General features: G+C 36.7%; 1 protein-coding gene across 1 annotated transcript; it reads right to left on the reverse strand.

Moving 5' to 3' along the window:
* Positions 1-158: 158 nt before the first annotated feature.
* LOC147509594 (histone acetyltransferase HAC12-like) lies at positions 159-25485 on the reverse strand. Its single transcript, XM_086601888.1, is given in 18 exon segments — positions 159-849; positions 1221-1438; positions 5577-5966; positions 6190-6268; positions 8016-8155; positions 9474-9786; positions 9897-10039; positions 10176-10376; positions 11061-11189; positions 17549-17827; positions 17933-18229; positions 19105-19344; positions 19347-20926; positions 21076-21504; positions 21589-21904; positions 22166-22280; positions 23526-24036; positions 25308-25485. Coding segments are annotated over 17 exon segments (5172 nt in total). The 5' UTR covers positions 23714-24036; positions 25308-25485; the 3' UTR covers positions 159-734.
* Between the last annotated feature and the right edge of the window lie 617 nt (positions 25486-26102).

Consider the following 26102-nt stretch of genomic DNA (forward strand, 5'->3'; position numbering starts at 1 on the left):
TAACTTATATCTTCGGCTGCGATTATATAGTTTGATATTGACCTCAGTTTCTTTATTAGCAAGACTATAGAGTGAATGTTATTGTCCGGCGTAAGAACAGTATGATTGGGACAGGAAAAATGAAACCCACGAAATTTCTAGAAACAAGAAGCTGAATGTAATTGTTAAACCGGAAGTGTTTTCTTTATTCATCTAACTTGAGCACTGTACAAACAATAAGAAGGTTAAAAGGAACAGAGAGAAAAAGGAAAATTATAGATCAAAATGGGAGGGTGGGGGGAAGAAAAATTGTCATCCCAAATTTACTTGTAGGGAAGACTTGTTAAGTTGTTATGAAAGAACATCTATACATAGTAAACAATTACCAAGGTGTGACTAAAAGTACAGAGGACAAACCAAAGAATCACTACAACAGAGCCCAGACAGGATGATACATTTACCACCAAAGGTAGAAACTTTGGAAGGATATATTAGCTGCTACCCAAGCGTAAACCCAAGCCAAAACTGCAAGTACCACTCCAGAGATGACGTTCATACTGAAAGCTGTGTGATGAACAAGACTTTTGGGTATTAGCCACCCTTGCCCAATAATACTTGACACCACCCACATCCTGTAACATTCCATTGTTAACTTGCTATGTCCCAAAAGAACTTGCTTGAAGTAGCTCAGAGGCAGCAGTATCTGTCTCTCTCTTGTTCATCTTTACTCTGAAACATTCGTATGTACACACTGTTCACCCAGCAGTCCCTGCAACTTCTGCAGCTCGCTGTCTCATCATCTCCATTACTGCAGCCCTCCGCCGAGAATCAGATTGCTGCTGCGATCTCCGTAAATGTTCTTTCAGATCCCTGGAGAGTAGCATTGCACGCGGAACATATAAATGGTTGTACAAGTCAAAATGCATATACAAGAGTAAGTGCTTTCTAGCTTAGTTGGTAAAACGTTTGGGTGATGATACCAGAGGTCTGGGGTTCGAACCCCGCTACACACTATTGAGTTACTGATTTCTTTAAAAACAGGCTTGCCCACACATTTTTTTTTTTTTTTCAGGTGCCAACTAGCAAAGTTGGTAAAACCTTTGGGTGATGATACCAGAGGTCTGGGGCTCGAACCCCGCCAGCATCAAAGAGTTACTGATCTCATTTAAAACAGGCTTGCCAATCAAAAAAAAAAAAAAAAAAAATACATATACAAGTACTTGAAAATGAGAGATACTCACTTGCAGCGTGGTACATGACATCCCGAATCTTTACAAGCTCGAGCATGCAGTTGAAGGATATACCACATTTTCTTGCAGAGACTACAGCCACCCGAAGCACGAGTTCTGCATATCTGGCCGTGCTTGAATAGTCCTTTGACCTTACGGCAGTTCAGGTAAGGGCAATTGGCAGAGCGACACTGAGAAGCATGTACCACAAGATCAAGCATTTTCCTAAGCTGTAAAAGAATCCCAGAAATTGTCATGTTAGAGCTTATAGAAGATGGGCATATTTTCATGAAAGTAAGACTTTTAAGAATAATAACAATCGATGACTTCCCACAAAGATAATACGAAAATCCAAAATCATGAAAGGCGAATAGTTAATTGCAGACAACTCCTTGACCAATATAATTATGCCTCTAATTGCAGACAAAAAGATAGATCAATACTATGATATAATTTAAAAGTAAAATAGGCTTTCAAGCATAAGTGTTTAACTAATTTCAGTCAAACACTTCCAAAGAAGATAAATGAAAGAGAAGAATCACTGTGTGCCATCCTCATATACACCAGCTTTCAATTCATTGCACCTATGTACTCTTATGTGCCTAGGTTCAGTAGAACACTCGTTAAGGGTTCCTCAGCGGGATAATGCTTACTGAGTTACTGGTTCAAGTGAGTGATCAAGTGACTCATTTCAACAGTTATATCAATATGAAAATTGAATAACAAATTGGAAAAAAATATACTGCCTATTAATCATTAGATTTAATTTGACTTGCAACATGGTCAGAAGTCTTTATTTATTTTTGTTTTTCTGTTTGATAGGTAAAATTCAATTAATTAATTACTGTGATAAAAATATAGTATTATAAGTAATAGGCCACATAGCAATAGCTAAGCAATGCCCAAGAAGATCCCCTCTACCCGGTTACAAGCCCTTTTATAGTACAAAGGTATCTCAATTTTAAATAAAATATTGGCAAATCCTGTGCAGTTAAATCGCCGAGTACTCGTCAAGTCGCTACTTAGCTGACCCGTCTAACAATTTAATCCCCACAAGCGATAGGACTCAAAAAATTGCTGAGTACTCAGCCGATTAGCTGATTAGCCGAGTCGCTACTTAGCCGACCCGTCTACTAGTTCACTGTTAAACATTGAATTCGACATTTCGCCGACTCGATTAACCCTTGATTCTTCAAAGTTCTGCAATTTAATCATATTTATTTCCGTTGATTGAGTGTTTTGATTGATTGGCTCCATTATGTTGGTATTTCAATGTTAAATATAGTTAACATATATTTGTAAATAAATATATTTGTAACAACATATCCAATTTCTTCTAAGATCTTCTTTCAATACATGACACAAAACTTGATTCTTCTACAAACCTTTAAACACCAAAAATCAAATATTGTTTTAACACAAAATGATTTTGTTTCATTCCAATAGCTTAGAAAATGCTTCAAGAGGAGAGTAGATTAATTAGGGTGGGGGGCAGGGTCTCGATTTTTATTTTAATTTGTCTTTGAATGTGGAACTGAGAAGTAGAGAGTTTTTGGAGTGGAGTGGAGGTCTTGGAGGAGAGTTTACTTGGTAGTGGAGAGAAGCTTGAAACTCATAAAAGAATCAAGCCTCTCTTTTCTGGCGAATGAAGAAAACGAAGCACTTATTTTTTTTTCCGTTTTTTTATTTTAACTTTCTTCTAACTCAACCTGTAGATCGAAATCCATTGCTTCCACATGGATACCATTATACACACTTTTGTGGTTGGGCCAACCAACTAGTAGCCCAAAATATATGAACCAAACATAGAAACCAGGATAGTGCACCCTAACCAATGAATAGGTTGGGCTATACGGCCTACCAAACAGGGCCTTCTAGATTGTGCAAAGCATACAAAGCCAACACATAGTAGAAAGGCTTCACCAAAAACTCCTCACTGTTGTCCCACACCCAATTCCTTCTATCCACCTCCCCAAATTTCTCTCCTTTTTGACACGGTAGCCAAAAATGACTCATAGGATTCAATTTCCCAATCATCTAAAATTTCTTCTTAAAGTCAAAGTTCATCTTAAAGTCACAGTCCATCGAACTCTTTGCTCCCCTCCTTTCATGTAATCTGATATCAACACTTTCTCATTAGTGGCCAACACAAACAAATCACTAAATTTCTCTTTCGATAATACTTCTCCTACCCAAATATCTACCAAAAAATAGCAATAGACTGGCCAGACCAAGAGTGTAAGCTATACCTTTGACAAACTCGTTTTATCTATCCAGAATGCCCAAAGAGTAATTCCATAGGAATTTGTAGGTTCCTTCATCCACTTGGGAGCCTCACCATATTTGCCCACCACCACCGTCTTCCAAAAGCGTTATTCCTCTCCATATCTCCACAACCAATTTGCCATCAAAGCATGGTTCATATGTGAGATGTACTTGCACACAAAACCTCCCTCATCTTTAGAAAGACAAAGTCGGTCCCATTTTCCAAGATGAATTTTTTTCTTGCCACCCACACTACCCCAAATGAAACCCCTAGTCAATCTCTACTTTCTCAAAACCGTCAAAGGAATCGAGAACAAAGAGAGTTAGTGTTGTAGTACTTCAGAATTACGTCGAAGTAAACCACATTTTGTGAGTTCAAAAATCTATCCCTTACAAAAAATTCTAAATTTATTAATTTTGAAGTGTAACAACATCGGCCTCACGTCTTGCTTGCTTAAATGACATGGTGCATATTTCAGCACCATCAACATGTGATCCATCAAAATGTATGAACTAAGTTTCTCGGAAACTATTTTCTTATTATATCTACGCTACAACCAAGTTTCCTCGAGTCATACAAGGGCTTCCTTTATGTTAACCGGTGGGTTTCAATGTTTGTGCAATGATGAGAAAAACAGTTGGCACACTATTAGCAAAAGGGCATTGCACTAGCCACGTCACTACAAACAGAGCACTTGTTGGCAATAACCAAAGTCACATTGAGCTTAATACGTCTAGGGAAGGTCATCCAAGTGAAAAAGCAAAAGAAATAGAAGACATCCATATCCTTCTACATGGAAAATTGGAAATGACCCCAGACAAGGACTTAACCAAAAACTCTCCCCATCTTCCTCACCAAGATCGTTCCACAAAATCTTTCCCATCCTGATAAATGATAGCCACAAAATCAGCATAGAGACTCATCTCCAATCATGAAGGCTTCTTATCAAAGCCAATCCCCACTCAACGTGTTCCCTCCTTTCACTATAAACTCTGCTATATTAGCATTCTTTGTAGATGCAATATCATATATATATGCGAAAACTGTTCAGAAGGCGAGCCTCCCCCTACCCAATGTTGTGCCAAAATAAAATATATGTTCCTCACCCCTGGAGGAAAATTATATTTGAATCTAAGGACTAATTTCCAATCGGCCACACGGAATTCTCCCGTAAGTTGGTAGGACTCATTACATGAGTCAAGGGTGGGTGAAGGAGCTTGTTGAGTTCAGAATACACATGCAAAGAGGTGAACCAAATCCCTACATCACTAGATGGAGGCAAGATTCTTCACAAAGATGTTCAAAAGCTTTCTTAAATGACCATATCTAAGATGCAAAATCATCCTTAAGGTGCTCACTACATACATTAGTTCTCATAATATCCCAAAAAGAGTAGGTTAGTATGATGAAGAAATGGTGTACCGTACTGATGGAGGTCATAGTGGTGACAAAATGTTGGATATTAATCATGAGCGCTGAGTTTGGATATCGAGTCTCTTCATCCAACATAGATGGATAGTCATCTGATCAAGAAGATATGGGCTGGACTGCTGGATAGCTCCATATGACATTCCTATGGTCAGATAACTTTTAAAATGGAGCAAGATGCAAACTCCTTATGCACAACCGGACTTCCTGGCTGGTGTGCACAACACCTTATCAGAACTATGTTAGGTGTCATGGGCAACAGTACCGCAACTATGTGCAATGTGCGAACCCAAGCACAGTACCAAACTGAAAAAGGAGGGGGCTACTTCTATTACTTTCGCCAAAAGATTATTCCAATTAGCTCAAGGAATGGCTTGTTACTGCAGATCCTAGTAACTAAGCACTATTACCACACTTTTTATTCTCTAATTGATAGACTATAAATTTCATAGCTGAAAATCAAATGCAATTAGAATCAAGTACTGAGTGTAACGAAATTTAGAACGATTCATACATGAATATTTAAGCAATACACAGAAAATAATAAACTAATAAGGCAAATTCAAACCAGACAATGTTTTCGGATATTCAATGTTAAAAATACAGAATATAATAAAATAATGTGAGTACGCTATAGAGCACATCCATGACCTTGGAAGAAAAAGAAAACATACCTGCAAAACTCTTTTTTGTCGACCTTCCTTGTTCTGCGCATCACGATCACCCAAGGATGTCTGGTGCGTCAACTTATGAGGATGATCAACGCCTCCTTTTTGAATACACGCATTGCATACATCATAATCAGGGCAAATTTCACATCGCCATCCCTGGCCTGTTTCAACATCATTATGGCAAATGTTGCATGTAGTGACAAAAGCAGGTGCGGTTGGATTGTGTAGATGATATAAGATCATCATTGAGGAATGCTTAGCCCGACGTAGAGTATCATACTGATAATGATTTCCTTGACAGAGACTGAGAAATGCCTGTCTAGTGTCAAAAAATTCACTCTCAAGAATATCATCTCTATCTTTAGTATCAGCAGACACATCCCTGACTTGAACCTGCATGAAAAATTCTCCCTCTAAATATTTTCAATGACAACTTAGGTTTCAATCAAATATTGGTGTTTAATAAAAATAGGAGACATAAGAATTTTTCCCTTATACTAAATTTCTATCACTAATATCATATATCTGCTTCTTGAAATATACTCAAAATGACAAAATCTAACCATATGAACTAAGAATGAAAATCTAGAAAAGTATAGTATCCAATAATACTTACGGGATATAGCGCATGTTTATCCCTGCTGTTGATGGGGTGTCTATTTCTCTCCTCAACTGTCTGCTCTGCATCATAACACCTGTAGTACAATAAAGTAACAAGAATGAAAGAGAGGCTGTCAGTGAGGGACAACAAAAACAGCACACCCCAAAAAAAAAAAAAAACTTGACATTTTTCGTGCTACAACATCCACTTTTTATCGGAAAGGCAACTTACAAAGATGTGAGCATCTGCAAATATGAAATAACTAAGACATGCCAACTAAGTGTGTATTCCTTAGCGTACACATCAAGTGTGTTTGTATCATTTGATCCCTTGGCAAAGGTACTAAGGAATCCAAATATGTAATCCATATTTCCCAATGAATATTGGAGCATTTACCATCACAACTGCATAAGAATCTACTAATGGTTTTATAAATTTACTTATCGAAGATAAGAAAAGGTGATTTGGGATTTATTTTAACTGAACTTAATCAAGGTAAGTCTTCTTTCTTTGGACAAGCATTTGGCTTTCCAACAGGCCAATCATTTTTTTTTCTTACAGAATTGGTATTCATTGATATAATTTGGAAATTACATCAGAAGATTACATATGGATGATCAGCAAGTAGCTAATTCTCCATAGACTCCATCCCACCAAGTACAAAGACATTACACGTACCCTATATTAGCCTACAATTTAGCAGTCAATCTTCCACCCCATATTAGCCCGACACGTGGCCTTTCCATCTACAATTTAGAGATCAGCTTGGCCTTTCCATCTCCACTCTCCCCCGGCAAACTGAACTTCCCCTCCAACGTCAAACAACCTGCAACTCCACTCCATTTTTCCAACTTGCCAATCTTGAAGAGATTTTCTCAATAATCTAGTTCGAAAGCTTTAAGACTTGATTTTCGCACCCAAATGCAAACCATCCCGTGCAGAAGGTTGGTTGTGTAGTGTTGCATGGGTGTGGGTGTTTGTGCCAGATTCTGACATGGATATTGAGCTAAACCTCATATATTTAAGATTCGCGGACTCAGGAACTGTTTTCGTAAACTTATGTTGGATTATTGTTACCTATGTACACTTTAGAACACTAGGCCCTGTTTTTTTAACTTGTGCTCCAAGGTCTGGTACTGACTTATTAAGTATAGTGAGGGACCAGATTAATTTATAAAGAAGTAAGCCCATTATATCATAATTTAAAACTAGGCCCATTGTATGAAATTAGTTTCGTTGTAGGCAACACATTATATGCTAGTCTGAGCCAAGACCACTGCATCCTAAGCTTTAATAGAAGAGGACCAAGGGATCATTTGAATATAAGGATCTTCTTTTCTTTAATCTCCTAGACAAACCCAAAAATTAAGTTCCAAAGGACGACTACTCTCGCACATTTTGTCTCTAGATCTTTCTCCTTTTTGCTCTTCTCTTTCACTCTCTCCTTTTCTCTTTCTCATTATGTTGTCTGCAAGACTGCAACCCACAGTGTGATTCTTGCTTGAGCGCTTGTTGAGTCACTTTCGTATCCGAATACGAATCGACTTTGCTCTGAAAATGATGTACCCATGTAAAGAACCAATTTGAATCACGAGTGATAAGATGGGAAAGCGTTGGGGGGAAATGAAAAGTCAAATCCATATCCTCGATCCACCAAATATTAGACAACACAAAATCAATGAAATCCAATGTAATGTGGTCGAAGGTTTTCATAGGTCCATTTTGAAGTGACTAGTGTTAAACCTTGAAGGCAGAAGGATTAGCAAAAAGTATCATGTACATGAAATTTCGTCAATAATACAAAAAAGTTAGAAACTGCTGCTAGGTACTAGAAAGCTTACTTATCACAGAGCTGAAAATTTCGGCACTGGTTACAGACCCAGCGGTTACCAAACACCATTAGACGACAACAATGAGTGCATGCATGCTGCAAGTGTACCATGATAAAATCTTCCTTCATCGGATAGATGGTTTCACCAAGCTGTAAAAAGAGATAAATTTAGAAATAAGAACAATGCTTCACCAAGAAGATAAAAGTACAGCCAAAGTTTGATGGTTTTGCAACTAAGGTCCTAACAGAGTCAGACTATTTCCACGAATAGCATACACTAGCTGCCTAGCTCCAACATAGTTTCCTAGAAGTGAATAGAATGAATACGCTTTACAGAAAAAGGAAAAAATAAATAATTCTAAATAATACTGATAATACTGATAATAATTATAATAATCAAGTGAGCGGAGCGAACGTTCTGGGGGGGGGGGGGTATGTGGACAAAAAGTCATTTGGTTGGTTAATGTTTGTCCTCATTCCTCATCTCTTCTCTTCGCCCCTCTTCCTCTCCCTCCCCTCTCCACGCCCTCTCAATCTCTCCCTCTCCGCTCATGCCCCCACTGCATAGTGGTAATCAAGTGAGCGGAGCGAACGTTCTAGGCCGAGGGGGGTATGTGGCCAAAATGTGATTTGGTTGTTTTCTGTCTATCTGTCCTCATTTTTCTTCTCTTCGTCTCCCTCTCCCTCTCCCTCTCCCTCTCCACTCTCCACTCCCCACTCCCACTCTCCCCTCCCTCTCCCTCTCCCTCTCCCTCTCCACTCTCCAAGGGCCAAACTGCTTTTGCCAATGGTTCTTTACTAGTGTGACCAAAATACCCTATAACACACCCAACATAGGAAACTCCAAAAACTTCAACTTCCCCAATTTATGATCGGCTCTGAATATGCGAGGGCAGCAAATTGATCATATATTTCCAAATTCAAGAGGACTCCCTGTTTTCCTTCGTAACCAATGGAATAATTTCCTTTTCTGATGTAAAATAATGAACTCAATCCTTTTCTGATGTAAAATAATGAACTCAATAAAACTATTTTTCTTTTAAAAGTTTTCATGTGATTTGAGATACATGTATAGTGGAACTGGATACCAGATTACCAACTAGTATACCTTTCTTTCTTTAAATTTTGGATACCCTCACAATACACAATCAAATTGAATACCCACTAGACCAGGTGCTACAAAAGTACTATGAAGAAAACAATCATCAGATTTGAGGAAAACTTTGTGTGCTTAAAATCCTTCACGAGATAATCATTTAATACAAAAAGATACAACCGCTTGAACAAATGAGATAATTTTCTTGTGTTGTTGTTGTTTTTATTTTTGTAAATATTAGGCATGAAGTATTCAAATTTCTCGATACGGCATGAATAAGAAAGAACAAATACAGTGGCTTTGCGTTCGCTCCCAAATAATAATAATAATAATAATAATAACGAAACTGAAAGAATGGGCTGTAAAACTTACTTTCTGCATTAACAGGGCATCTTTCGAGGCATTTCCAGAAAGATCAGTTTGACCCGCTGCTTTTAAAGCCCTTTTCGTTATTATCTTTTTCGTTTTCCCTTTCTTATATTGTTTTCTTCCATCTTCTTCCTGACGAAGTTGATTGATCATATCTTCAGCTGCACCTGGCCAGTAATCACCATCAAAATACGGCAGCCGAGCAGCAGTTACTTTAGCTTTGCATTCACCAGTAGATACAAAGAACTGATCGTATAAATTAGTCAGGTCTACAACAATTTTTTCCTTGATAGCCTTCCGTAACATAGCTAGATACCTGTAAGAAAAGAATCAGTTCACGCCAAGAAGAGTTATATTATAAAATTTTGGGAATCATTCTCAGCATTCCTAATAATGATGAATATAAGTATGGAGTTTCAGGCTCACCATTCCCTCAGCTTATCAGATTTTGGCGTCTTCTGAATTTCTGGGTGGCAATATAAGATATAATCTTCCCCCTTCAATGGTGGGCAAGCCCATATATAGCAGCTTGTGAAACCTCGAGTTTTACAATATTCAAGGTATCCTATCTGAAAGAAAAGTAAAATAGAGCACTTAAGTCACTGTTTCTAATCTGGGAGAGAAGCTCAAAGAATACAAAATAATTTAATAATATATAGAGAAACAGTAAGTCAAACAGAGAATAGAAGGCAAGTCTCAAAGTACCAGAATTTCATGGTAAACAAATGTACGAAGAGCTTCTCCACTAACTGTTCTTATCTCAGGTCTAAAGTATTTCACAGAATCCAGATAAGAAATATACACTCGTCGCTCATTTGGGCACTCGCATTCTGAACCAAACTCCTGAACATACATGCCAAAAAGGCAGACTTCTACACCTTCAATCTTCTGAAACAATAGGATGACCTGGAAAGGCAATTGCCAGTGACCAACATAAGAATTATATAAATCAACAAAGCACAAATCATACGTCAGTGGATTATCTTGTTGTTAATGCGGATTAATAATTGGTGGAAGCAACAATTAATTAAATCCATACAGAAAAATATTCAAGAACCCTAAAGTTGTTCTTTTATTTCTAATCTCTTAAAAGTTAAAACTCATAAACATCAACTCTCTCTAAAGGAACTACATGTCCTTATTTATAACCAAGGTTTAACCTTGCTATTCAAATAAACCAATATTATCATGTCATTTGGATGCACTCAAATAAATAAATAAAATAAAACAAAAACAGGGGGAAGCTTATTGCGTGCAAAAACTTGGGCCCGTCTACTTAAACAAGATTTCCGCATCAATATTTTTGGTAATACGTCAATAACAAAAGAAATACACTAGAAAAGCTACCGCCTAGGCAACCGAGTTCAGAAGACTACAAACATTAAATAATACGTCATCCATTAAACAAATATCATTATACAGTTGGAAATTAGAGGTATTCGATCGAGAGAGAGAGAGAGACCACCCAGCTTAACCAAGTTCAGAAGACTACGAATATATTCCAAATAACACAGCATTTAATAAACAAATATTATTATACATTATGAAGTTAGAGGCTAATTTGATTTTTATTATGAAAACCTTGCACACCTTGGATTTATATGGGTATTCTTTTGGGTAATTTTCTTCTTGAAAAATCTCCAGAAAACGCTCCTTTACTTCCAGTTTTTTATCAACAGATGACACAACTCTGACAACAAGTGCTTCAGCTCCTGGAACCTGATAATATAAGTAAGTTAGCTTACATGCATCAGAAATAAAAGGCAGAATTATAGTTGCACTTTCCTGGACACAAAATCTGTGAACCTTGTTAAAGTGTACTAACACAGGAGAGAAGTGCATAAATGGATACTCTACAAAATTAAGAGAAGAAAACAACAGAAGCAATGTCCAACTATGCCTTCTTTATAAATCTTTTTGTTTCTCATAATAATTAGTGAAGTGGCTAAAGTGGTGAAGGTAGGACTAAGCCCAGAGATCACTCCCTGCAACCTCCCCAGTCCCAGAAGACTGACAAACGGACCAAAGAGAACATCTTCTGCCACTAATTTTTTGCACTGCATTCCTAGAAGATATCTTAATTTTTTGCACTGCATTCCTAGAAGATATCTTGTATCTAAGTTAAATGTTCTGATAAATTACTTTCAATTTTTTATTCTGATCTGCAAAAGTTAATAGATTAATATAACCATGATGATTACATTTAGTCATTAATCCTTGAGTAATTAGTGAGAAATTAATCCGCCAATACCAAAAGAAACCCCCATCAACCCCATAAAATACTTTCAAAATAGTGGCAAAATTTTGTCATCCTATGTAGTATTATAACACTCTAATTCAGCCTACTACATGTATAAATCCATAATTTATTGAACAAGGAATGAGGTGTACTACACCATGGCTGTCATTACCCAATCAAAATTGACTACTTTCAAGTTTTAACTTGAAAACTGATATTGGAGTCAGTTAATTCTGGAGAAAACTTTGTTTTTTTCATGATCGGTAAAATTCACTTTGTATTCATAGGAAGATTTACAATGTTCAAGAGTCTAAGTAGTAAGGAACTACTCGACCATACTCGACCTCCCCGAAACCCCAATTAGGAAATTACAAAAGCTCGCTCATCTCACTAGCTCATCCCAATTACACATGAAATCAACAAATGTTACACCCATAATCAATGGATAGCACATCCCCAATCAAATAGTTCCTTAATTTCCACAACCAACTTATGCAACTCCCTTTCCTTCTGTTCAAAAATCCTCATGTTCCTTTCTTTCCATAGTGTCCATGCAATGGCATATGGTAGATGATCCACTAGCTATTTGGCTTTGTAAGAGAGAGGACCCATGATAATACTCTTGCCCAAGGCCTCCTTAATATTTGATGGTGGCACCCAAGCAATATTGAAAGATGCGTAAATAGTATCCAAATTCCAAAAGTGATGGGACATTTGTGGAGATGGTGGTCCACATCTTCCTCCACCACCTTGCAATACTCGCACACATTGGGAATATTCATACCTATCCGATTCAAAATTGTCAATGGTTTGAATCCTACCCAAGTAAAAACCCCCAACAACTTTATGTGGGAATGGAACGAGTTTTTCCAAATCCGCATATATGGAAAATCGGTGATCCTTTCTCCACAAGCAGCACTGATGAATATACTTTAGCCAAAACTTGGTAAATTGATTTCACGATAAATAAATCCTTGTCATGTCATACCCATAATTTCTTATCTGCTTCTCCAAAGTTTCTATCCACTTCATATGTTGATGTCAAGAGATTTTTATATCTTCCGATCTCCCAAATTTCTTATCTGCTTCTAAGTGTCACATTCCATTCCACGCCATTAGCACCCCCTCTCCATGTAGTCCGAAATAAGTGTTTTTATATTAGAGGCAAGTATGTAGACAGTAGATTCCACCGAGTCCTTCTTTAAGCAAGGTCACCTGCCCAAATGACATCCCAAAACGAAATGGATTTCTGCAAAAGTGATACCCCTCCACAGAATGATGCCAAACGGAATTCTAAACTCCTTAATCAACCACTTTCACTCTCCCTCGCCATACTTGTCTACCACCACTTTTCTCCACAAATAATCCTCATCTTCCCCATACCTCCAAAGCCACTTGCCCAACAAAGTAATATCCCTCCACAAAATGATGCCAAACGGAATTCTAAACTCCTTAATCAACCACTTCCACTCTCCCTTGCCATACTTGTCTGCCACCACTTTTCTCTACAAATAATCCTCATCTTCCCCATACCTCCAAAGTCACTTTCCCAACAAAGCTAGATCGTAAGCAAAATGTTTTTGCAACCCAAACCACCCTCTTCTTTAGACAGGCACACTCTATCACATTTGACAAAGAGAACTTCAATTTATTACCTTCACTACTGATCTGATTAGTGGGTCCCATTTTTACTTAATCCACTAATTAAAATTGGAAGAAAGAACACCTAAGCTGGCATGAGAAATTCAGCTAGTTACTTAACCAGCAAGTTTCCTTAGCAATGAAGTTTTCTTAGTCAGCAAGTTTTATTAGCAAGAAAACTTTGGGACAGTCAAGCAACCTAAGAGAAGCCAGCTAATCTCAAGCTAACACCAATAACAATATTGACAATGGTTTTGTCAATAAGTAAAAGGCTTAGTGGCTAAGTAAATAGTTTTCAGAAAAGGACAAAGATTACAACTAAGATTTCAAATCTGAATTAAATACAGATTTGAAGACTTCAAGGTTAAGAAATCTGTTCTTAGGCCTATCTAAGGACCTAGAGAGTGAGAGAGGGGGAACACTAGGACTTAGCAATACCAATGTTCTGAGAAACCAATTGGTAACATTGTAAAAGTTCTTTGTTGTTATACCAAGTGAATAAACTCTCTTTTGTTGTTATTTCATTTTCAGTATCTGATCTGATTAATGAGTCTCATTCCGCTTAATCTACTATTTAAAACTAGAAGAAGGAACAGCTAAGCTGGCATGAGGAATTCAACTAGTTACTTAACCAGCAAGTTTTCTTAGCAGTGAAATTTTCTTAGCCAGCAAGTTTTATTAGCAAGAAAGCTTATGGACAGTCAAGCAACCTAAGAGAAGCCAGCTAATCTTAAGCTTCACCAATAACAATATTGACAATAGTTTTGTCAATGAGAAGGAGGCTTAGCAGCTAAGTAAATAGTTTACTGAAAATGAAATAACAACAAAAGAGAGTTTATTCACTTGATATAACAGCAAAGAACTTTTACAATGTTACCAATTGGTTTTTTAGAACCTTGGTATTGCTAAGTCCCAGTGTTCCCTCTCTCACACTCTCTAGATCCTTGTATAGGTCTAAGAACAAATTTCTTAACCTTGAAGTCTTCAAATTTGAACTCTTAGTTATAATCTCTGTCCTTTTCTAACAACTATTTACTTAGTCACTAAGCCTCCACTTACTAACAAAATTATTGTCAATATTGTTATTGGTGAAGCTTGAGATTAGCTAGCTTATCTCAGGTTGCTTGACTGTCCAGAAGCTTTCTCGCTAATAATACTTGTTGGATGAGAAAACTTCACTGCTAAGGAAACTTGTTGGTTAAATAACTAACTGAATTCCTCATGCCAGCTTAGGTGATCCTTCATTCATCTAGTCTGAATTAGTGGATTAAGCATAAATGAGACCCACTAATCCGATCAACTACCCAATAAGAATCTTCTAGATAACTTTTCTAAGTGTTTCACAACTCCCAAAATAACAAGGTAAAGTGAAAAATAGCAATTCGGAATATTAAAAATAGTGAACTGGATAAAAAGTCAACCTCCTCCCTTGAAGTCTACTTAGCTTTCCACCCCGCTTTTACGCAACTTTCTCTATCACCTTGGTCCAAATACCTCTTGATTTGTTTTTAGCTCCCAAGGGCAAACCCAATATGTATTAGGAAAACAAATCAACACAACACCCCCAACAAATTAGCAATGTTTCCCAAATTTTCCACCACGCCCACACCATAAATCTTAGACTTGGCCAAGTTGATTGAGACATGAAATCATCTCATACCAAACAAGTAGAATTTTTTAAGCATGTGCATTCTCCACCATGACACTAGTGATGAACATAATATACTCTCAAATTGCAAGTGTGATATGGATACGGCCCCTTCCATATTAGATGCTCTAAAGGCTAAAGCCATCGAGCACAACTTCATTCACTAACAAAGTCGTCATCCTCCTAAGAATTTCGGTGGCCATGATAAACAAGAAAGGTAAAAGAGGTCGCCTTGTCTTAATCCCCTAGAACTCCGAAAGAAACCATGTGGCACCTCAATAATTAGAGTTGAGAATGGAAGCCATGTGTCGCTGAGATACAAACTCTAATCCATTGCCTCCAAACTCAACCAAAGCCCATCTTCTCTATAACCAATTCAAGGAAACACAAGGACACATGGTCAAAAGCTTTCATAATGTCTATTTTGGAAACCATGCCACCACCACCCATCTTCATATTGGAGTCGATCAACTCATTGCCAATCAAGCAACAATCGAGAATTTGCCTCTTTTCGACAAAGGCATTTTGGTAGTTAGAGTTGATACCCCCATCATCTTCAATCTCATAGCAAGAACCTTGGATATGATTTTATAAACCGAACCAAAGAGACTAACTGGTCTATAATCTTTGAGTTCCTCGGCTCCTTTTTTTGGTGTCAAAGTTACGAAAGTAATATTAAGCCTCTAATTGAGAAATCCCATTTTATAGAATTCTTTTACTACTTGCATCGGTCCGTCGGAACCCAATGCTTTATTTCCCCCTAGTTAATCAATGGCCCCTTTCACCTCTTCTTCTAGCAAAGGAGCTTCCATCCTTAAGCTATTTGAGAACACCTTTAAGAGATGTTTCTAACACATTAAGTTGGAGCAAAAGATTGAGAAAAAGGGACAAGATATTTAACGACCCTAATGAATTTGGAGAAAGTACTATGTCACGAGAAATCTTGTTTATGGGTGTCATTTTCTTCCAACATCCGGAACACATGTTTGAGTTATAAGAGCCTCATATTCAAGTTTGGAAGATATATAGCATAGCGACCTTGTATGGATTGATCTCCATTAGGCCCTTGCTAATGAGAGGCCCATCATTGGTACTATAGTTCTAAATTACAAATTGAATCTGTTTTACAATATTATAACAAAAAAGAAATGACATGTAGAATTTATTACATACTACTTTAAACTTTTCATTATATTTCTGTGAAGCACGTCATTGATCATCACTTAAGTATCACACAATATAGAGCAAGTCATATGGTAGTAATAAGGCTTCAATAAATAGGAAATCGTATCATATATCGCTTTCCATTTTTTGCATATCGTATCATATATCGTAAGATACGGTATTTTTAAAATGGGAGGGGTTCTAGGGACATATTTTATCTTGACACGTAAACAAACTCAAAATCGTTAGGGCATATATAAGTTTCGGATTAGGCTAATTTTTTGTAGATATGATCTCCTAACTATTTTAAACATTGTCACAAATAATCAAAAAATTCCAAACTTGGCAAATGTAGTTAACAATTTACAAAATTTGGCTAATTGTAAACCGTTCATTTTCACCATTTTTTATACTATATTTGGCAAGTTTAGAAATTTTTTATTTTTTTTATTATTTGTGACAATGTTTATAATAGTTAGGAAATCATATCTACAAAATATTAGCCTAATCCGAAACTTATAAATCCCCTAACGATTTTGAGTTTGTTTACATGTCAAGATAAAATATGTCCCTAAAACCCCTCCCTTTTAAAATTAACTATTAAAAATATGTATATATGAGTTATTTGAATATATATATGCAATAACTTCATATTTTGCAGAAAAGGGTATTAAGGATTGAAAAGTGGAGACTCATGGTTATAGTTTTATATCTGCTTGTGCATGTGTGTATGTAAGGTTTGTACAAAAATAGTCTTATCACACACAATACTACTAGTGTATGGCACAAAATGTCATCATTTTCAACCACTAAGCCCAAATTAGTATTAGACATAAAGGAATAGGCTAGCTGTTAGATGAGTAAGCTAGTTGTTGCTTTTGCATTACAGTTATTGTTTATCATATCCTAAAACCTTAGATGGCCTTCTAAGGCTTAGAAAGAAGAAGATATACCTAAATAAATCTTAAAAACTCGTTTTCGGATAATTGTTTTTAATATTTCATGTGTTTGAAGCTCGATACAGAATGTATCGTATCATATGATACGCTCCCTGCATCGTGCGATACATAAAACTTTCAATACACTAGTGTGATACGTATCAATTTGCTTTCGATACGATATTGTATTGTGTATCGTACCATATTGATAACTATGAATAGGATAGTAAAGAGACTTCAACACATGCTTTGGAAGAATGTTCTAACAATCATTAACCAGATTAATCACTGTCTACAAATTACTGACAAGGAATGACTGCTAACAACTATTTAGGTTTAGAACATAGCCGATCTTTAAAGATTGACAACCACTAATTTTGTCGGAAATATTTGCAAGTTTTTCTCAATATTCAACATCACTAATATCACTAGAAAAGAAAATGCTCACCTCATCTGGATTCTTCCCCAAATGCTTGGCTCTATCCTGCCTCTCCTGCTTCAGCCCCTTAAAAAGACGATTCTCAATGTGCTCACTAAGGATTGTTGTTGGCAAATCTTTTGCACCAAGAACTGAATTCTGTGGTAAGGGCTTACGTTCTCCTCTTTCAATTTCTTCAATGCAACAATTGGGACAAGTATATTCAGCTTGCCCTCCATCATTCCTTCGACCATTAAAGAGAGCACATATTTGATGTTGCCAAGCTTCACATTTATCACATTGAACCCACTGCAGAAAAACATAAATGTCATAATCGAGGGAAAAATACATCTTTTCTCAATCGTTCTACTTGAAGATTACCCAAAAAAAAGCATCAACAATATACACACTAACCCATTCTTCAGTTTCTTCATCATTTCTCTTCTTTTCCAAATCTGCCTTTAGAACAGCAGTCCCATCGATTTCAATACTGTCTCCACGGGCGTCATTATAACACGGAATACAAAAATAGTGTCGAGCATCACCACTTCCCATGGCATAAAACAGTGCATTCCGCTTGATACGAGTACCACATGGAGTGCAATACATAGGAGGAGGTTCAAAAGCAAGCTTCTCAACTGCACACAATTGACAAGAATTCTCATTCATGGCGCGTTCCATGGCTTGGTTTTTTTCAGCCTTCGCTTTACTCTGTCACAAAGAAATTAACACAAAAAAAATCAGTTGGCACAGTTATATAAGCACAATAAAATGAGAAAATTACCAACACTAAAAAGGTGGAATAAAAAGATTTACTAAACAATTTAAATACAAGTATATATTTAATACTTGGAGCAGATAGCACTCTGCACTAGTACAAGACACATGAACATCTTCTAAAATCCATGTTTTTACTTGTGATAGTTTTCACATTATATAATCTAAAATCACCCTTTTCCCGGTGAATCCAGTGTTAGATCTCCATGAACTTTTTTCTTGACCTCTTGCCCTTGTAGAGACAAATAAATTTGTGTTGTGCACTTGTACATGATGAAATTTCCTGGTTGCTTTTCCTACAAAGAACTAAATTTGCAAACTACATAATAAGTGTAGTATGTGCCGTCTCGGATACATATTGGTTATAATTTAGCTCAGAAAGCTTTTTTTTTTTTTATTTAAAAAAAAATTAAAAAAAATGAATGGTTTGTTGGGGTTGTAATAAATCAATAAAACAAGGTTTTAGTTGTGTGTTCACCCACAGGCCAACAAGGTTGAGGTCAAGCATGTGCATGACTGTGTTAGACCCACAACCACTTGATATACATTGCAACCACTCAAAATTAAAATATAAATTCCTATGTTTCCTTCCAACAGATAGAAGTACGCAGTTGTTAACATGGTACCAAAGAGATAGAACCTCAAAAGAAGAGATTATCCAGTTGTGCTAGGGGACTTCATTTGGTGTGTGTGTGTGTTTATGCCCCATGGCAGACACGTGATACCTTTGCTAGAGATAATTACATCTCTGCTCAACAACTCAGGTTTTAGGAGTAAAGTTGTTCTTAACCATATAGTAATATACCAACCTGACCAACCCACTGTCTGAGACCCATAATATGTTCTCTTATTTGATGTGGAGTGAAGAGTTCAGTCAGTGATACACCCTTTACTTTTGGCTTTCCTGACTTCGTCCCAGTAGCATGTTCCACAGGCACGCTACTTGTTTCCTGCCTTATCTCCTGCTTAACCTGGCCAATCTGTTTCTCAGCGAATGCCACGGTCTCTCGGGAAGCAAGACCAGGATGCTCCTTCAGAAGAATCGATTCAGAAGCAAGCCCCTATTGCGGCTATGCAGAGATTCCTCGTTTTTAGTATCATTACTGTTAGGATTTCTTAGCCCAGAACTTACAGTTAGTTCAGCTTTCTTTTCCACAGCTTCATCTTTAACAGAATTAGGAAAACCAATCGTCTGGCATACTTGGCTCGGTGCATCCTGAGAAACTTGAGATAAATTCACCCCAGGAACTGAACCTGGAATATTTTCACTCATATCCATGAAGGACTTGGAGAAATGATCTGTCTTTAATCGTTTTAGCGGAGATTGTAGATCTTCTGAAGTTATAACAGTCGATTGATCAGTCTTTAATGCTACTTTAGCAGCACCTCTACCATTGATGGGTTTCCATGATGAACCCAAATCAGATGAAGGATGACTACATGCTTTATGCAGTTCCAAATAATGATGAACTGGAGCACAAATTGGACAACGTAGGTAGTGGCAATTTTTATAATGCTCAGTCAGTATCTTGGTCTGACCACAGCGAGGATTTGAACATCGATCTGACTTGCAGCTTTTCATATGCTTCAACAGTTTCTGCACAGTTATACAATTAACTTCTTGACATTTTCCTTCTGGAGCCGAACATCCACGAGCATGGATCAAGAACAGCAACCATCTTCGCATATTTAGATATCTCGGTTCACAGGTCACAACTGCATGTCCACGGGTTGCACCACCAGAATCTGATGGCAGTATAGTACTTCTTGTGGCTCCAGTGTCAGCAGAAACAGCTCCTTCAGAGAAAACACGAGGTCGCTGAGCTTCATCTTGCCCTGTTGTCCGTTGATGAAATGCCTCCTGAACATCAGCTTCATTCAATGGGTGGACCGGTAAGTGCAACTTCTCTTTCAATTCGGAATGCCACTGACCCTGAAGAACTGCACCTGGTTCTGGCCTACCAGAAATGCAATTAAACTTATTAGGGGACTCTGCATTATCTTTCCTAGGATGTATTACTTGATGCATATGCTGCGAATTTTGTGACAACGATGAGTCAAATTCCTGCGTCCCAGGTGGGAGACAAAGCATCTGACCACCTCTGGAATCTCCAGCATCAGTGTTCTGCTGGAATTGATTTGGCAGATCAGATAACAAATACTGTTCAGAATTTTGGGAATGCATAATATCGGATCCCAATTGAAGCTCAGACATTGGTTGACTACCCAGGTTGGATGTTTGTTGAGTCTGCTTGACAGGATCACTTTCCATTTTCAACATAAGTTGGTGTGGCTGACTTTGCTGCCTCTTTTTATGTTGCTGTTGAAGAAATTGTTTTTGAGACTGATGATCATTTTGTTGAAACTTCTGAAACTCTGGCTGAGATACATGGGGCACTGGAAAATTCATGTTTGACGAAGAATCCAACATCTGAGGCTTCATATGCATTGTTTGTTTCGCCTTCTGCATGTTAGGTTGTGTGGATGTTGAGGAAGAATTGGTATTTGATTTAGGATGCACGCTGAAATTATTCGAATTCTGGTTATTAGTCATAGATCCAACATATGATCCAGTTCCGTATAAGTTCCCTGACTCAGAAAGATCTGCCATGTTCATTCTGAAATCATCACCTGACATTGAACAACAATTTTTGTGAAATGTATACTGCTCGGGGAGTTATACAAAGAAAGAAAGAAAGACCTAACAAAATAAAGAAAAACACTACTCAGCATAAGCTACTGCTTGATTTAAGTACTGATACATCACTGAAGTAAGTTACCATATTTTAACGCAGTCAAGTAGCTCTCAGACACTGGAGGCCCATTCACAAGTTGCATGTCATTCCCAGTTAACACGGACCCAACACTTGAAGCACTATTTGGAAAAGCATGAGAAGAAAGGTTCTGCTGCAAGGTAGATATCATTCCAGTACCAACTTGGCCTCCAAAGCTGGGCAATATATGGTTGTTCTGTCCGTCGATATATTTAGTCGGCTGTAGGTGTGAATGTGATGCCATTGTCGACTCAACACCAGAATACCCACCACTGTGATAAGAAGATTCAGAGCTCATGGGAGATTGCAAATTACTCAAACCGGGAGTAGGAATCATTTGGCTTGCAACTCTTCGTGAAAACACTGACATATTGTTACCGCTGGAGCCATTGGAGACTTGAGCAGGTGATTGCTGATATCCATTAGATAAGGGTCCTAAAAGAGTACATTCTGTTACTTACAAATATCAAGAGAAGTGAACTTGAAGCATTTGTACATAGACTACGGAATTGAAATTACCATCAGATGTACTGAACGAACCACCATATATTCCACCAGTTGTTGACCCATTGGCATTTTGCAGCGAATTTCCAATATTTACAGTATTGGCCGCCAAGGCATTATAACCACTTGCAGCATTGACAGAATTTTCCAGCGAGGATGTAACTTTCAAGTTCATGTTCCCGCTTTGTGGGATACCAGGGGTTGGTATCATGGTACTAATTGAAGAGGAAGAAGAAGGAAGGCGAGAGAATTGTTTGTTGTGGTTAACTGGTAACAGCTTGATCAGTGCCTGTAAACGCTGCTCCAAAGTATCCACATTCGAGTACTCCTCCTAATGACACAAAAGAAAACGTAATTATAAAACATTCCCACGGATGTGCTCAGGCAGATGAAAGTTACGGAAGGAAAAACTAATAATTAGTAAGACCAACAATTCTCTTGTTGATAAGCCATACATGCCACTACAATCATTGTTTACTCTTGTTTATTTGTTCCATTTCAAAACAAATAATTAATATCAAACACTAACACAATAGCAGCCTATGCTATTCAACAAGGTCATATTGAGAAATCAAACACAATAATAGTACACCTTTGAGGCAGCATTTTTGAATAGACCCTCCTCCAACTTCCTTACGATGTCTTTCATTTTCGGCTGCATTTCAGGTGAAGCCCTTATAGGTTTTTGTCGGACAAGTATTTGATAGCTGAAAACAATCAACAAAATACTAAGTAAGTGCATACCAACACAAAAAAAATGAAAAATGCCAAATAAATTATTATATTCCACTTGGATAGAGTATGATAAGGAAATAAATCCATATAAGTTTCCAGCTATGACATGTAAGCTCACTTTACCACATATTACGTACCTAGAAGAACGAGTAATTTTCATGTAAATGAAATAATGGTAAAAATACAGGCTTGTATAATTAAAGATAGTTTTGAAAATCAAATGTTCCAGAACAAGGAATGTTCACGATACATGCATCTGAACGACAAATTTTATCTCAAGATGAATGTATATACTTGCATACATAGTACAAAATATCAAGATATATGTATTTATCGATACTCAATTTCTCGATATGTATCGTGGATATATCCCCCTCTTTGGGGATCTTTGACATTGTTTCACATGCAAATATCGTGGATATATCCAAAATATCAACAAATATCGTGGATATTGTGGATATTTCTTGATATATCATGATACACTATTTATATTTATTTGAAATATAATGATAAATATTAAATAAAATTGTTATATACATAAAATATCCCAAAATATCGTCGAAATATCACCGATATTTGCAGTCGTATATATCTCTAAACATATCGTGATATTTATATATCTTTTCTGAAATCTCGATAGATATCCCCAAATATCGCGATATTTTGTACTATGCTTGCATTTATACATAAACACAGCATGCAATTATCCAAGTAACAAGAAAGACAACTTCACAAAACAAAACTTACTCCAAAATCCAATATATATACAATGGAAGATTTTCTTTTGATAGTTACAATCTTTTTTTTTTTCATTTTAACCCCTAAATCCCCCTTCCTAGGTGAAGAAAGGAATTGATCCAAAGAACTTCGGACTAACCTCGCAAGGCACGACCTTTGGCCACTGGACACCTTGAAAAGTGACACTTTGGAAAAGCTTAAACAACGACACATGATATTTCTAAAAGAAATCTAAAAAAAAATATTATATATATATATATAGTTGGAATCTAAGTTGAAATAAGTTGTGATGTGGAATGGGTAACATGTGGAACGCGTTATAAAACAGTATATAACATGGAAATTTTATGCCATGGAGGCTCCTTAGTAGTGAGCACAAATTTAGACAAATCCAATCACACGCACAAGCTAATGCATTGAAGTTTGAAAACATCGTAAAAGTTAGAAAACGAAATACAGGTTAGGAACTAAGCTCTTACATCTTATCGCTTAAGGACTTTCTTCTCATCTCAAGATCAGGATCCATGATATACGTATTACGAAGACCTCCCAGATTTTGTAGAGGTACAGAATTTCCAGCATGCAAAGGTAGGCCAGACAACTGGGACCCAGCTTGATTAGGTAATCGCCCAGAAACCTGTCCTGACATATGTGTCTGCATATGCATCTTTAAACCGTAAATTTCTAATGAAGAAGAGAGAGATTTGCAAAATTCCACCATAGAGACCTCCAACACCAACCAAAACTTGAAACTCTATCAGAACAAACCACTCCACTACAATGTTGAAACTGAAAGGACAATCTTATCCCCATTTCGTGGATCAGAATCGGTGCAATAATGAGGTTTTCATGAAATAACGCTTTTTGTTAGTACGCATGTTCATGAACTTGTATCTAATAAAAGAACCTTGCACGGAATATACACTAAACTTGAACTCGTTTACTATGGTGTATCAGACTCCAGTTCGCAAACAATCCAGCTGCTGAACCCTGTAAAATACAGTAAGAGTAAGACCAACTTTCACTTTCAACTAGATGCAATCAATGAAATCATTTCAAGCATGAAAACCCAACGCAATTAGACCAATACCAAGGCAATAGTGTCATATCATAGCAGCAGAAGACAAGATGATAATGAACCGTCAGGATATCTATAAATTTTGTGAGAGAAAACATGGACTTAGTAACCTGTACGCATTCTTATTAAATATCGAAAAGAATCATACTCTTAATCTTAAAAAAACATAAGAAGACATACTAATGGTTTAATAAGCCACTTTCAGATACTTAAATATTCATTTATATGATTGTTGATACACATGGGAATAATTTGTCCAAACCCCAAGAGGTAAATCAATGAACATTTTAAGACAAGAAAAAAACATAACAGAATGGCTCACCAATAAAAATTGAATAAGCGTAATCGGATGTGTACTGACCTTTATCAAGAATGTTATTAGAAGGAAATGAAAAATTATCAAGTTGCAATCAAGTCCATCATATTAAAGATAACTATACTATTAGTTTCTATGAAGTAATAAATTAAAACCTAATGTGACTGTCTGATTGAGGGATTCGGGATGGGGCAGGGGGATTACTAATACGACAATTCCAATTTGCTGACAAGATTGTTGTGTTCCTACGTCACGACTTGTAATAGCTCATAGATTCAGCACGGATATCCCGTGTTTTTTTAAGTTTGTGTCTGGCTTAGAATCAACATGGCCGAAAGTTAAGTTTCTGGTGTGGTGCATGTGGTCCTCCTTGTCATACCTAGGTCTTCTTTCAGGCAAGAGACCCTTGAAAATGTTCTACTTGTCATTCCAGTGCCTGACCAGCTCTACAAAAAGTCTTGATTACAATCTACAAGTTGTAGAAGCAAGAGCATATTCCAAAAGCTCCAACAGTATTTAAAGTTCATATACAAATACTTCACAGGCAACCTCTTTTTAGTGGTTGCAGCTTCATTTTGGGTTCGACAAAAAGTCTAATTAGTACCATCTCAACTTTTGATAAAAATTGATTGATTTACAGCATCCTCAACTACATTAACAGCTAACCCCAACCTTCTAGAATCAAAGCACACTTAACTCATATCTGAGCTCCATGTCATTTTCTAATTATCCAATTCACCATAACAATCAAAACACATGCATTAAAAATCCAGCTGTCAATACAAATAAATAAATTAAATTTCTTTGATGATATATATATATAACACAACTTAATAATGAAAATAGAAAAAAAGTTAAAATTTTTACCTGCCACGCATGGACTTAAAAATTCTAGGGTTGTAACAAAGAATGGGAAGAAGAAATTGTTGCCAATTATATATATATTGTCAATCAACGAGAAGTAAATAGTCGGGACCAGGGTTCGAACCGGGGGAGAATGAATGAATAAATGAAAGGAAGGACAATTTTTTTTTAATATGCGGGTGTGGGTCGGGGTGGAATGGAATCCCGGTTTTTTGAAATTTTAAGAATTTTTGGGAAAAAGAGTTTGGGCCTTATTTTGTTATTTGTTATTTGTTATTATTAAGATCAGATCAAGGACAGAGAGTTCGTTGGTTACGGCATTCAGACGTTTATATAGTTTTGTACTTTTTTATTTTATTTATGTTTTTTTGTTTCCTATAAACACCAAAGTAGAATAATATTTCGGATGATAGCCGTGGCGGGGACTTGCTATAAATCTCCATTTTTCGTAATTTCCCCATTTTTTGTCTTTTACATACCCCTTTTCATTTTCATTTAATTTCTTTTTCTCTTGTCTTGTTGAATACTTGAATGTGTTTAGATTTATGTGATATATTTGGAAACTGTAACGCAGTGGAGAAGAGAGTTGTTGCGTTGTTGGACAAGATGATCTAATTTTAGAATAAATAAGTTTGAACGTGCAAACACAATCTAAGAATAATATACCAGCTCCATTATGAATTAGAATTCTCAAAGACGTAAATGCTTCGTTTGTAATAAATTAGTAGTTTAGGGTTTAAAATTTTATTGATATAAAACCAAACAACTATGTTAAAATTACTTGCAAATATATGAAGT

This window comes from Coptis chinensis, chromosome 3 (genome assembly GCF_015680905.1).
Source record: "Coptis chinensis isolate HL-2020 chromosome 3, ASM1568090v1, whole genome shotgun sequence".
NCBI classification, from domain to species: domain Eukaryota; kingdom Viridiplantae; phylum Streptophyta; class Magnoliopsida; order Ranunculales; family Ranunculaceae; genus Coptis; species Coptis chinensis.